Below are 15,619 nucleotides of genomic sequence, written 5' to 3' on the forward strand. Positions count from 1 at the left end.
TGAACACAACTGGGATAGCTTGTTCTTGAAATGGTAAGTGATACACTTAAGCGCAAAATTCCCAGCGCTGATTTTATGTGGGCAATAATTTCTTAGCCAAAAAGGAACTTTATTTAAAAAGTGTGAAAATGGTAACAGTTACAAGGTAAGGATATTAGGAGTAAGAGGCTAAAACTTCACACACATCTCTGCTTTTCGCCTTTATTCTTAGGGTTTTTTTGATGTAGTACTACATAGTTCTGAACTTCTCAGTATGATACTTATTAACCAAAAGCAGGGAAAGAAATTAATAAAGGACTACATAGATGTAATTCATAATGGTTGATGCCAATGATAAAATGCAGCTAGCCCGGTCAAATTAAAGTTAAGTGCAGAGATAACAGTTGTGAACCTAGACTATATTCCAGTATTGCAAAAAGCAGCACAGGTGTGTAGAATCTTATTATCTGATAGAAGAGGCACAGAACAAACAAAAGCAATAAAAAGTTTGGAATTATCTTCAAGCAAAAAATACTTCAGTAAGGTCTAATGGACAGCAGAGCATTCAGTTCTCCAGGAGATGTCTTGGAAACCACATTGCGTGAGTCACTGGAAAATATGATTGCAATATACACTGCAGAACATCCTACACTTATGTGGACAGAGAGAGTGATCCAGTATCCTTCTAGCAGAACTTCTTTTTTTCTGTCTTTTGAAAGGTAACTGACCCTCTCTGCTACCTTGCTTACCGTCTTCTAGCAGGATCTCTACAGCTGCCTTAAACAGCTGCAACATTATTCACCACGGAAAAGAAAGCCAAAGTTATTATATGTGGGCAAGAATTTAGGTTTTTACCAAATTTTCATTCATAAAACAACTAGACAGATCTACGCAAAAGAGTTAATTCACAGGCATCTTACTCATAAGCAGAATTATTTTTTGTGAAGAGGCAGATTTTCCCCTCAAATGAGTAAGTATAATGTTGATGCAAGGCAGCGAGTGCTGGCACAGCTGATGCTCCATTTAGCATTTCGTCCAGAGAGTACAGAAGAGAAGTAATACTGGCAAGATTGGTTTTGGAAGGTTTTTCACCTTACCTGTGGTTTTCTTACAGCATTACTGTATTCACTCTGCTGTGCCCCTGCGTACCCCAATAGCCAAGGTTGGCTCGCATTGCTCTACTTTGTTTCTTTGATTCATTTATTGAATAGTCTCACCGTGTCACGCACCTAGCTATTTGCATCACTGATTAATTCATTTCTAGAGGTGTAGGTGATGGTTCTGATGCGTTTCACTAGATTTGATCTGACCAGTCATGTTCTTAACATTACAGATAGAAAACAGCTGTTGGCATCAGCAATTGCAATCAACTACCTGTTTTATCTTTTCTGCTGTGATCTGTAAATGCACATTTCTCCTGCACAACTACCTTTTGGAAGCCACCATTGGGAAGAAGCATTCGTAAGCTCTTCCATGCAGATTTACTGCAAGGAAATGAAATATTACTACTACTTGCATTCACCACTGGAGAAGGACAGAAAGGAAGTGGCTTGAATAAGACAGTCTAGCAAAAATGTATGATAAAATTGGGATTCAGATAATGCCCCCAGTTGGGTGTTGGTCTGAAAGATATTCCCTGTCATCTTCAATCCCATCTGATGTCCAGAAAAGATGCAGGATATAAGTGTGCTGTGGGTCAGATAACAGCTCACAGGCTTATAGACGGACCACTTTGTCTCAAGTTCCCTGGTACACTCTACTAGACAGAGTAAGACCAGAAACATCAGATCCAAATATTCCATAACACATAAAGAAACTCAAATTAACTTCCCTGCTTTATCTCCGGTTGCCATCTGGCAGATATAATTTGAAATGGACATCGCACTTACCCAATAATATGTTCACACAGGAGCCTGCAATAGTCACTGTGAGAACTAGTAATTAATAGCAGAATCTTCCCAGCACTCTTCAGTTGTTTCAGCCACTTTTTTACAGACTCGGGACATCTTTGTAAATATTTGTCTGGATGTTTTTTCACTTCTGGGAAATACATCCCACAGTCTTCTAAAAAATTAAAACATAATTATGTATTATCCCATCCTGCTCACAAACCACTTAATCCACACAACAAATATCCTTTTATGTGCAAACAACTTAAAAAGGCGAAGCAAAGTTTAAAATTTTCTCTGGGTTGTAACTCTATAAACCAAAAAAATAATCGAGAGGATACACCGTCGCAGAAATAAGTTTGTATGACTTTCTTCTTTTACTACAGAATTTTCATAGTTATTTTGTTTGATCTTCTTTTGCTCGTAGGAGTAAACAATACATGAACTACAGATTATAGTCTTACACAGCAAACAATTGCTTCTTGATGCCTGTGCTCAATTTTTGGATACTCAGTTTGTGATTTTAAAATGAGTTTGATGTTTAGAAAATGGTAAGGATCTGAAATTTCCAAGAACGTCTGTTCAGTTACTTCTGACACTTTAGGTTAACGTTGCCTGATCAATAACATCCATATTAATATTTTTGCATTTTTCACAACTAGCACTTTATCTATGAAAGACTGATAAAACAAACTAGCAAAGACTCACAGGTATGTGGAATACTAGGAACAGATGCAAAAAACCCCCAGTTCCAATTCCAGCTTCAATAATGCTCTTTTTGACGAATATAACAGCAACAGAATTTTGCAGATACATTTGGAATGTAAGACTTTAAGCAGTGTGCAATAACACTAAGTTGGCAGTAAAAGTTACCTATTCATTAAAGTCACCGATAAATATTTACCTTGCTATAACCCGTAGCTGCTTTACCAAGACGTCAAATTAACATTAAACGTACCTTTTCTAATCATTCTTATGATCTAAGACTACATATTTCCTCTGTGCCCAAACCTTCTATAACCAAAACCTTCAAGCTAGTTAAAGGTCTAAAAAGAAATACAATAATTGTAGAGACAGAAATGATACTAAATATTTGGCTTTCAGTCTGTGTGTGTTATAGTATAATGAACATCATCATAGAAGATTATTTTTCTTCCAGCATTTGTTCTATATGCAACTGTCTGTGGTCAACTTTGCTGAATGATTTAATAAATCCCAGACATTACTTAGCCTTCTGGTATGTGAGTAATGCTATTCTCTAGTTTGAAAAAATAAGATTTAAACCACTTGAACTTTAGCTATTTAATGAAAGAGAACGTGTATGTTTGAAACAGCAGTATCAAAGAAAGACGGAAAGGTGCTAAACTTAACACTCTTTCATAAATTACACAGTCAAACATCTGCAGATGTCAGGAAAAAACTTCTCCCCAATGATCTGAATTGGCTGTTATCACTGCAACTAGACAGGAGGCAAAAATGTCTTATTCTGTACTGTGAATTGACAGATTTCTTCTCAAAAGCTACAGTGGACTACGATATCTAAGGAAAGTGTCTCAAACAAAATCTCCCAACTCATAACCAGGCCACTATTACAGTTCTTCATAGTATTTAGGTCAGGCTGTGTAACAGCCTGTACCAGGGGAATACGAGCCTGTTCCTGCAGCCAGCGTTATGGGATGCCATGACGTTTGCCTTGAGAGCTAGCTTTGAGAGCTAGCCAAGACCAATGATTTTTTTGATTAAACGAAGCAGATTTACAAAAGAAGGTTTCCTGTAGTGTTTCCCCCCCTCTTTCCTGAGGCATGAATATTGTTTGCAATGAGCAATATAGTTTTTGGGAGCAGAAGCTGCATTTTTTTTTTTTAGTATTATCATTAATAATTATATTTCATATAATATGCTACAACAATTTTTCTTCTGTTGTTTTTGAAAATGCTCAACATTACGTAAGAATGAAGGGGGACACAAAAAAAGCAGTCTTGGCATTCGCTCTCACAGGTTCAAACAATTAAAAAAGAGATGGCAAAGTTCATTTACATATACAGTGATCTATCACTCTTTTTACCCTAAGGTAAAACCGTTCTTTGATGTGCAACTAATTTACAGACTTTGAGTAAATTTAATCAATGCTGTCTTTGTCCATACTCTGTGCATTATCTGCTACATGATAAATCTATGATATTTGGCCTTTGAGTTATAACTGCAACGGAAAAGGTCAACAACTCTGGATTCAACAAATGAGCTGAAAGAGACTCTTATTCTAGTTTTCTATCCAGACCTTAAGCCCAGCTGTTAATTGCAGACAAGCAATGAATCAGTTCTTGACATTGGGATTTGAAGTTTGCCTCTGGGCTGTTTGCCGTATCAGGCAGAGATACCTTAGAAGAACCCTCATTAAAGCATACTCTACTGTAATTAGGCCAACATGGCCCAGGAAAGTAGAGTTTAACTTAATTCCTAACATACTACTGCATTTGTGGAAGACAGTTTGGTCGAATATATACTCATACCTGTAAAGGAGTTTAACCACCAAAGCTTGCAAGATTTTATTGAAAGCCAAATAAAACAAAAGCTGAAAACTTTGCTCCTTATCCCAGGCCAAGAGCAAGTTTTGAGGAGGACAGCAGAGCCACAGGCAGCTTGTTGGCAAAGAGAGTTCCGGAAGTTTTAACACATTATGGAGAAATAGCATCATGTCAAACCTTCACAATCAAATGGAATGATTTGACAGTGGAAAATGAAGCATTTTTTCCAAGGGTATATTATTACCAGTATGGCATGTGCTGCACTTTGTTTTTCTGAAGCAGGAAAATCATAAAAATAATAAGAAAACTCTGTTGAGCTCAAAGTCAGTGAGAAATCAGAAAAGAACTAATTTTACCAGAGCCAACAGACGAAAGGAGAAAGTGAGTTAATGGTAATGAATGATTTTATGCAACTGTCATACAGCTCTGTCCTTGAAAAACAAAAAAGTAATTCTTCAGACAAACCCCATTTTTGAGAAATAAGAAATCTCTGTAGCCTGCAGTACCTTCCTGATAACACTTATGGACCATCCAAGTCTTAAAATACTCTTAAAAATGCAAACTATAAGCACGCTTTAGAGGAACTTTGTTGGTCCACAAATTCAGTGTATCAAAATGGGGAAGTTGTGGTCACCACCAGATCTACAACTGACAGTTTGCTATCTGTATGCTGCCTAAAATAAAATATCTACATTTTTACCTCTCTGTTTTGTGAATATCACTTAACATATGGCTATATGGACATTGATCTGTATTAATGTGTACCCACAAATCAGTGAAAGCAAAGCAACAAAAGGAAAACAGATGCCTTTCACTTTGAATGTCTCTATTGTTTTCAGTTATCTGCATGCATGCCAAAGCCTACACTAGTAACCCCTGGCTCTTTGGCAGTGCAAACACTTTCTCAGAATATAAGAAAGCATTTCATAAAATATTGGAAACAAGAAGACCATGACAATCAACATAGAATCATAGAATGTGTTGGGTTGGAAGGGACCTTTAAAGGTCACCTAGTCCAACCCCCCTGCAGTAAGCAGGGACATCTTTAACTAGATCAGGTTGCTCAGAGCCTCATCAAGCCTGGCCTTGAATGTCTCCAGGGATGGGGCCTCCACCACCTCTCTGGGCAACCTGTGCCAGTGCCTCACCACCCTCATTGTAAAGAACTTCTTCCTAACGTCTAATCTAAACCTACCCTGCTCTAGTTTAAAACCATTGCCCCTCGCCCTGTCGCTACATGCCCTTGCAAACAGTCCCTCCCCAGCTTTCCTGTAGGCCCCCTTCAGGTACTGGAAGGCCGCTATAAGGTCTCCCCGGAGCCTTCTCTTCTCCAGGCTGAACAATCCCAACTCTCTCAGCCTGTCTTCATAGGAGAGGTGCTCCAGCCCTTTGATCATCTTTGTGGCCCTCCTCTGGACCCACTCCAACAGGTCCATGTCCTTCTTGTGCTGAGGGCAACATATCTGCCTCCTGTGATTGTATGAGAAAACTTAACCCAATGATGTGGAGCAGGAAAGCAAATGTCCAAGTATTTTATGCACAACTTTCTAATGTATTACATGTATGTTGCCATGGAATAAACGCAGTTTTTCAATTTCCATTTTTGTTATTAAACAACTTGGAGTTTATTTGAGATCTCTGAAATACAGCCTGGGATAGCAAATCAGCAATTAGCCTTAGTAGGGATTCATAATCATCTTCCAAATACACTTTCAAAAATACTAATAGCCATTAAGTATCCTTTCAGAAAAAAAAATATTTCCTTTTTAAGCAGAAGATAGAAATATAAGTAACTAAAATGAGTTGTCTAGAACTGACACATGTTAAAGTCCTGCCAGAGCCTCTTATCAGGTCTACGTCCTTTGAATTTTCAAAGCAATATAATTTCCTCCATGTATATTATCAGAGGTTCCCTTAGTGTCCAGTTTGGGGTTAGCTTTTTCCTGTCTCATCCAACATTGCAATTTGATCAAAATGTTCTTTGCATTGTCTTGCCTTACATTTTAATTGCTTGTAATACAGCTGTGATAGCAAGTATGATGGGCATTATGTATAGCTGGAAATGCAGAATGCTGCGACCAAACTCAGAAAGGGCCCAGGTAATGTTTGCTGCGACTGGCAGAATTCCTCCAGCACAGACAAAAATCCAGTCTTTAACCCAACCGCCCTCCTCTAGTATAGTCGCAAAATTACTTTATTGAAGTGTGCAGTTTGATGTTCTGATATAATACCTCTATTTGGGGAAAAAATAATTGTGGATTTCTCTTGTGCTCATTACTACACCACTTCTCCTTGGCAGGGTCAGTTTACACCCCACTGGCTCTGGACTCCTTTGGAATTAATGTCTGTAAATCCGCACTGCCAGGACACTGCAGTTTTCATCCCTTAACTGTTATTTGGATTATAAAAAAGGCAAATTTTCAAGACACATGTTTCTGGCAAGGTTTCAGTCCAGAATTAAAACACAGGAACACAGTGTATTTTTCAGAATGGTCACTGCTTCTAAGGGGCACCTACTTGATTGAATTAAAAAGAATTTATCCGCTATTTATACAATTTAGCTAAGCAGAGAGGTATGAGGCTAAAAAAATCCCTAGAATTCAGCCAACAAAAATAAACTTTCAGCTGCCAATTTGTAGCTTGTATTTAGTGGCTTTAACAACTAACCATCTCTTACAATGAAAGTAGTATTTGGGAATGCGACTTTTCTCTCTTTTAAATTCAAAGGCAATTTGATAGCTTAGCTACCAATACTGTAGCCAGATTCTCTGCAGCTCTGATGTAAGAACTTATACTTCTTCCCTAATTTTTGTCTGAATACAGGCTTGTAGGTAAAAATTATTAATTTGATAAACAGTAGAGCTGAAATAAAGCATTACTATCAACAATCATAGAATCATAGAATTGTTGAGGTTGGAAGGGACCTTTAAGATCATCGAGTCCAACCTTTAGCCTACCCTGGCAAGAGCCACTTCTAAACCATGTCCCTCAGTGCCCCATCTACCCTTTTTTTAAACACCTCCAGAGATGGTGAATCCACCACCTCCCTGGGCAGCCTATTCCAATGTTTAATAACCCTTTCAGTGAAAAAATGTCTCCTAATATCTAATCTAAACCTCCCCTGACGTAACTTGAACCCGTTTCCCCTCGTCCTATCACTTGTCACCAGGGAGAAGAGGTCAGCCCCCATCTCTCTACAACCTCCTTTCAGGTAGTTGTAGAGGCTGATAAGGTCTCCCCTCAGCCTCCTCTTTTCCAGGCTAAACAACCCCAGCTCCCTCAGTCGTTCTTCATAAGGTTTGTCCTCCAGACCCCTCACCAGCTTTGTAGCCCTTCTCTGGACACGCTCCAACACCTCAATGTCCCTCTTGTAGCGAGGGGCCCAAAACTGAACACAGTACTCGAGGTGGGGCCTCACCAGTGCCGAGTACAGGGGGATGATCACTTCCCTAGTCCGGCTCACCACACTATTCCTGATACAGGCTAGGATGCTGTTGGCCTTCTTGGCCACCTGGGCACACTGCTGGCTCAATGATGCAGACATATTCATGGTATACTGCTTTATACTGTAGTCTTATAGCACTTCAGGTTTTTAGAAAGAAGAGACACTTCTTTAACCACTGTTGTTGTCGTCTTCTCTCGTCTAAATAAACATATCCAACACCTAACATGAGCGTTTAACAGAAACACAAGAAAAATACCTTCATTGCAGAAGATTTTGCTGAAGAATTTACATTTCATATAATGAAAGCAAGCAGAGGAGAAAAGGGGTGATGGTTAAAATTACATTAGACAAGTCGTCTTTCATTTCCTTTCATTTAAGCTCAAGTGTGTATTCTAGTAGGAGCAGCAGAAGCAGAATGAGAGAGCGAGAGGGACGGAAATGTTAACATAAAGCAAGATAAGAAAGCAGAGTGAAGCATGAAGCAGGGATGACTGGGCAAAATATGGTTACATTCTGGAGGCCTGGGCTCAAGCAGATATCAGGAACAGGGAGCAGCAGGAAGAGATAAATCATCCCTCTCATTCCCCCAGGAGATAAAGATGTTTAAAAACAGAATAAAAGGATGAGAGCCCAGGAAGACAGGACGTTAGGAAGAGGCAAATGTCGTAAGCGAAAAAAAGAAGTGTCACAGATGTAAAATGTTCTGTATTTTTATGTTTTCTGCAATTGTCTCAATTCCTTACTGTGCAAACCAAAGGGGCAAGGATCCTGGTTTAGGCAGGAAGAATACTAGCTATTTATGCCTCTTCGTTAACCAGTAGCAGATATAAAAAAGGATACTGAGTTTGGAGACAAAGGCGATGTTAGTATTATGTATTATAAATTAGTATTTAGTATTATAAACCTCTTGTTCTCACCTGAAAAAAAAAAAAGAGAAGCAGTATTTCTGGGAGGAGAAAAGGGGAAAAAAGGAGTATGGGTGGGTTGGCCAATGGAGACGAGGAATTCAGAATGACACCTGGGTGAGTTGCTGCCCACCATGAGGCCGAACTTGGCAGCAAGATGAACCTCTGCTTGTCGAAGTTAAGAATTTGCTTGTGTGCCCAGATATACGGGCGGCTGCCTACAAAGCAGAGTATCTTTCAAGCTACTCTTGAATCCACAAGTGGAACAGAACAGGAAAGAAAAGGGAAAGAAATTACAGAAATCAGACAGAAAAGAGGAGCTAGGAAGTATGAAGAGAAATGAAAAATAGACCAGTACTAAGGGTAAGTTGTATTCTGTTAGTAATGACACCCACAGATAGGGAACGTGTATCAGTTTGTCAAATCAAGTTAAAGAGAAAACTTTTCTTCCTATCTTCTCTGAAAAGTAAGGACTTTTATGATCACAAAGTAAACACTTTGAGTGTGGCATTTTGGTTTTGAACAAATCACATAGTACCAATGGAAATACAGGGTAAACTGATGCTCCATTTGCCTCTTCTGACTGTGTATCTGTTAAAGAAAATGTTTACAGCTCATGTAACATTAACCTTCTCAATATTTTTAGCAACATCCAGCTCTGGTCAGGCAGAAATAGACCATATTTTCTAAAATAATAAGCTATTTTCCAGTGATGACAACTCTATGTTCACCTTGATTAATTTCAAGGGGGTGACCATAAGGTAAGAATCCATGGTGGGCTAGGGAAAACATGACTACTTGGATTAATAGTGACTGTAGCGCTATATAAATATTTAATATACTGAATGAAACACTTTAGCAGAACACACACAAAACATCACCTCCGCAGATATTTCATGGGTCACTTCCTCTTCTACTCATTTTCTACTCCTGTGGCCTACGAGAAGCTTACTGCAAAAATTAAAATGCTTTGGTAGCTAAAGAGAGGTCTCAAACTAAAAGGAGGCTGAACCACTCGAAATTCTTCTAAGGAAGCCGAGAACAGCTGTTGTTTTTTCTGGTCTGATATAACGAGTCAGGAACCACCACGCGCCCTCCCACTCTCATGTTTCCGAGCCGAGATTTCAATGCTAAAGCCTGTCAGGAACAGCACAGGACCTTTAGCTATATTTAAATGGAAGCCATAATGTCAAAAGTAGAGGCTATTGCTTCTCTGCCATCTCTTAGCTGAACATCAACCCCCCACCCCGCTATCTGCGTTTCACAGTGGACTGAAGACCTGTAATGGCCAGCCCAGAACCTCAGGGCTGCAGGTCTCAGGGCTGGCCCTGACCAAAGTCAGCTTCAAGGTGAGGCTGTATCTTTTCTTGAAAACACAACTTGGTAACTACTTTTCTCCCAAAGCTTTTCAGGCAAGCTTAAACCTGACACGCCACTGCTTCCTATCTGAAAGAACAACCCCATTCAGTCTGCCCCTAATCTTCACCCTCTTGCTTCCTAGTCCTGCCTCACCTCCCATTGCATTAGCCACGTCCTGGCTGCAGAACGGTCAAGGCTCCTAGGAGTGCGCTGCCACAGCCAGATGCTTGCATGCTTTTTTGCATGTAGAGTTATTCACCGGAAGAGAAAGCCAGGCTATTTTCATATCTTATCTGTTCTTATTAGCATTCCCAAATGGCTGAGACCAACCCAGACCACTTCTACCTTGCTGGTCTACAACTGCCCCCGCTGCCAGGGTCCCCCACTCTGCAGTCCTTGCCCTGTCTCATCCCATGCTTGCAGATCCCTTCCTTTAGTAAAGGATAGCAACACAAATTAAAAAAAGTCATGAGAAGAACGTGGTATGTGGCAAAGTTTGCAGCCTGATTTCATGAGGACTGCTAGCACGTGACACTTGTAAGAAAGGTGTCCAGGTGTGTCTAGACCTTCCATAGTTTTGTATACACAAAACTTGGAAACAGCATTTCTTTCTTTCCTTGTTTTTTCTTTGCCTTCTGGTTTTATGTTAATATTTACATCAACACAGCAATGTTTTCACAGTACACTACAAAGCAGGAAGGATGTACATTGGAAGTAGGACAGGATCTGTTGCTACATTTTTTAGGAAATTACTTCTTTCTCAAAATAATTCACTTCCTTGCTTTACATTACCATGCTAGTTTGCAGTGTAACAGACCACATTTATCAAACTGTTTGAGATCAACTGATTTGTGATGACACTCTTGCAACCCATGGGCTGAGCACTAAACCCATGCAGAACTAAGTATCATTTGTTGCAAAAACATATTCAGTTAAATCAGTCTAATTATCCAGAGCTCCATAATCCTTACTGCAATATGTGAACATCTAATGTGAATATTCTGCATGTAGAAAAAATCTGTTTTGTTCCATGGTCAAGAATTTCTTCTTATGGGATTCATGCAACATGCTTACCTACGCTCAGAAGCAAAGACAGAAAGGCAATATAGTGGTTACTCAAAGCAACAAAATCCACATTTTTTCGTCCCGTTAAAGATTTACACGGATTATTTATTACATAAGTATTACCTCGGTGTTAATGTTTATAGGGATACAACCTACCAGTGGGATGTTACCATAAATATTCTGGAAATCTCCATCTTTACCTATATTCAAGATTGCTGATGCTACTGATCCTCATACATTCATTTGTCACACAAACTTGCTCTTTGCCATAGAAGTACATTTGATATTATTCTTTTATATACGTTATAACTATTTGCACTGGGCACCTTCTTTTCCCAAAAAACTTTGCATACTTAAATGCCTGTTAAACTATACATGGAGTCAACTCACATATCTTTAAAATACATCCCCTGGTAAACATATCAAAAAAACCTGCAAAACAATTTGGGACAGAAGGAAGAACTTGTTTTGTTCAACTGAATACAGCTAAGAAAGCGGGAAATGGGATCTGTTCAGGACTCTGCTGCAGTTTAAAAGAAATGGCTGGCACCTAATTTGACAGAAGCCAAATATTAGGGTACATTTTTATTTATACATCTGATGAGGCTTACTTGAGTCCATTGGCTTGCACAAAATACGCTATTATGTTTGGCGTGGAAATGAAATGCATGATGAAGAAATAAAATACCATCCATAGATATTTTATAATGACACACAGACTACAGGTTGCTGATAAACAAACTAAAAGTCCTACTCAGCTGTACTGCTCCACCAAGAAGACGTTATAGGTAATCCCCTTTTCTGTAAATCTCATCTTAAAATAGCTCTAGGGAGGAACTGAAACTCTTTTTGAAGCTTTGTATGCACCAGCTACTTTGAGTCACTTGTTACAGTAAAAATGAAGTTAAAGTTCTCAGAAATATTTTCACTGGAGGCAGTACCATTATATACCTCTTATACACACACACATACATGCTAACACACACACACATACAAAGATACACACATATATGTATACACATTGTAAAGAAAACTAGTATTTTTTCTTAAAACAAGAAATGATCTTTTTCTGTCTCCCAAGGAACTGCACACTGACAATAATAAATGGTGTTAATTCCAGCCTCTGGGTCTACAGTTGCAAACTTTCCGAATGGATACAGATGGACCAAGCGCTGTATGTAGAGTCCAGTTTTGCTTGCTACTTAATATTCCTCTACAGATGCCACATCCACACTTCAATAGCAACCTGATGGGCAATGGGACAAGCACCACAAAAATGCATTACGGGGAAGAACTAGGTGTAAAATGAGGCATTTTAGATTGTATCACCAAAACATATCAGAAAATAAAAGACAATATGGAAGAGTGTGATAATAAGGGAGATTCGTAACAGGCTATTTGCCTTTCATCTTTATGATTAACCTATATGTCCAGAAAATTCAAGTTATGAGTCGTGTGCGCTTTCTGTGATCTCACGATTTTTCTAACTTACAAGTAGTGTTCAATCATAACTATCTCTACTGTAGGTGATGTACCACCTTCTGTTAAACTCATTGACAGATTGTATTACATACAGGGAAAGACTTATACTAGCTCTCTCACACTAGCGATGCTGTTAATACATCTCTCACATCACATATATACCAAGTACATTTCATGGTTCTGACCTATAGAGCTTCATAAACCAGTTCCTGGATGAGATTGCAGAAGTGCATTTCCAGCCCCCGTGTATTAAAGAAATATTACCAGGAAGATCTACCAAGAAGGGCCATCAGGATAAGACCCAAAGGGCTTAAAGGATGAGAAGAGAGGCTACATTTAGACACCATAGTGAGATGTGGTATAAAGGCACTCGTTTACCTCTAAGAAGCCAGCACAGTTGGAGAAAACAAAACCTACATGTATGCATAACTTTTTTGCCATATAAATGGCAAAACTTCAGCCATATGGTACTGGAAAGAGAGAGAGCATCTTCCCTGGCTGAAAATTTATCCTTTCAGGTGAGGTTTCTCCAGTACAACGTGCGGGTGGTGCCATCTAGCGAGCAGGGGACCCCACTCCCGGGAACCCCACTCCTGGGAACCCTTTGGGAGTGCAGCCCACGCCCCCCGGTATCCTCACCCCCAGCGCCCTGGCAGGCACCGCGGGCGGCACAGAGGAGGATGGCCTCGGGTGGGGAGCTGCACCGTCACCCCAAAGCACTGCAGCCTCTCCGTTATCAAGAATAATCAAAATATGGGTGTCAGGAGGACAAATTCCTGCTATTTCCTGGCCTATTCATTTTTTCTGTTTTTTTTTTTTTCTTTATTCTTTTTCTCTATTTATTGTCCTCCATGAAGGCAGAACGGCCTCGGGAAATCCCCTACAATTTTTAGATAAAACTTTTAAAAGACAGAGCAGAACTGAAAGGAGCAGTTCCACAGAAATGACCCCAAATGGCAGTGATCCGCAAACGGCAACCGTCTGAGGTCAGGTGTGGGTGTGGGGGAAGGCTTAATAGAAAAGACTGGGTGATCTGATAGCTTAAAGATAAATCTAAAAGAGAAATAATAACAGTCTTCAAACACGCAGGAAGCTCCTGCTTGGGGAAAAAAAGAAGGAATAATCTCTCCCCTGAGACCAAGGTCAGTGAGTCAAGAGCAGTGAACTTACGTTTCTACAAGCAAGTCTAAATTAGAAATGATAAGAAAGTTTCTAATTTTAAGGGTATTGATGCACTGGAAAAGCTGCTTAGGACATTGTATGATCTTTAAAAAGTGCAGGTCTTTAAAAAGAGGCTAGAATATTATCTGTTAGGAAGTGAACACCTCACCCACCCCTTTGGTCGTGGTGGGCTAAATGCAAGATACCTTGTATAGTTCCTTAAAGGACTATGATTACATATTACAGATGAATAAGCACCCTCATCTCCACCCATTGCTTTAATGAGCGATGCTATCCACCTCACCTATGGATAATGATGTCTATGATCATGTCAGAAACAAAATTTCCTTGTAAGCAGTAAAAGGAATGAATTCAGCAAGGAGCAGCAGCACAGCTTTTGACTTCTTGCTATTAATAACACAGTTTTTGCCAGTCTGAGTAATACACAAATTAGAGGTCTGACAGCTTCATCAAAACAAAAGTGAGAGACACAGACTGCTAACTTTATGCTGCTTTCATTGCAGACCATCCCTCTCCCAGCTAACTTACCATAGGAGGGCTGAGCGGAACATTCCATTTCTAATGCCATTCTTTCGAGCATGAAGACCTGTATATTCTTATTAGAGCACCGTCAGCTTGAGAACAAAGAAAAAGAGTCTCTTTTCTAGAAATTTAATAAGATTTTAAGAAATTTAATAAGATGTACAGTCTCCATTAAAAATGTTTTAAAAATTGCAAAATTAAGTTAACTAATTTTATGCAAAGCCTGTTTGTTGTGTTGAGTTGATCTCTCTCTTGGGGAGAACAGAAAAGAAGAAATTATTTAAATTTATACCTAAAGTGCTGTTGGAAAGGTCCTTACTGGTCACTCTGTCTACAAGAATTTTGGAGTTTAGAGCCCAGGGAAATCTGTATTTCAAAGTTATGAATTCTTTTATCTCCTAGTTTGAGTCTTCTGTTTTAACATTATCCAAAGAAGGGAGAACAGATGAAAATGAAACTTTTAAATATCACTTAATGTAAAATAGACCCCAAATGAATGGTGGCTAGCTCAGATTAATCCCAGGAGTGAGCAGTAGGAGGAAAAAGGGTTTCTGTAAGCAGAATTCTGCAAGAAACAGTTAATTTTAGTTCTTGAACATCTCTGGGATTCTGGATTTTCCCCTGTCCTGTATCAGGATTGAACAGAATCCTTTAAAAAAAAGAAAAATAAATAAGGGAGAAACACACAAGCGCACACGGACTGAGAGTCACTTACTGCGCACTAGTCCATTTTGCAAGCCAGCCAGAAGCGCACGGTTCCAGTCAGCTGAATCCTGGTGCTGACGTGATTTTGGTTTTCTGCTTTAATCTCACTTATCTGACCCTCTCCACTTCATATGGCAACAGGGACTCAAATTTTACAGTACCTCTCTGTGGGTGGGTATCCTAATCATCAAACCTGGAATTTCAAGCTCTGTATTTCAAGCTTATCCTTTGGAAATCTCAGTTAGTCCAAAATTATAACCTAAATCTGTCAGAAAAGGAATGATGTGAACACAGGCCCTCTTAAATGCCACATAAATGTCTGACTAAGGATACCTGCTATGCTTGATCTCTCCTTTTTTTCTCATTCTGTTCAGAAATTCATTAACTGTTAAGACAAGATCATATACTTTCAAGGCCAATTCCGCTGCCATTTTCTTGTAAGAAGTATTTCAACTTTTTGTCAGATTTTGTTTCTATGAAGGAGTTGCAGAGATGCTAGCATGGGCAATACAAATTGATAGCAATCTATCACAGAAACTTGCATGTAAAAGCTGCTACATT

General features: G+C 39.3%; 1 protein-coding gene across 1 annotated transcript in view; it reads right to left on the reverse strand.

The window, feature by feature from the left end:
• Window positions 1-15,619, reverse strand: part of NT5DC1 (5'-nucleotidase domain containing 1) — a 153,047-nt gene that overhangs the window by 48,608 nt on the left and 88,820 nt on the right. Inside the window, exon 7 of the mRNA XM_063329750.1 lies at window positions 1,869-2,043. Coding sequence (XP_063185820.1) covers window positions 1,869-2,043 — 175 coding nt within the window. The remainder of the gene's footprint in view (window positions 1-1,868; window positions 2,044-15,619) is intronic.

This window comes from Chroicocephalus ridibundus, chromosome 3 (genome assembly GCF_963924245.1).
Source record: "Chroicocephalus ridibundus chromosome 3, bChrRid1.1, whole genome shotgun sequence".
NCBI lineage: Eukaryota > Metazoa > Chordata > Aves > Charadriiformes > Laridae > Chroicocephalus > Chroicocephalus ridibundus.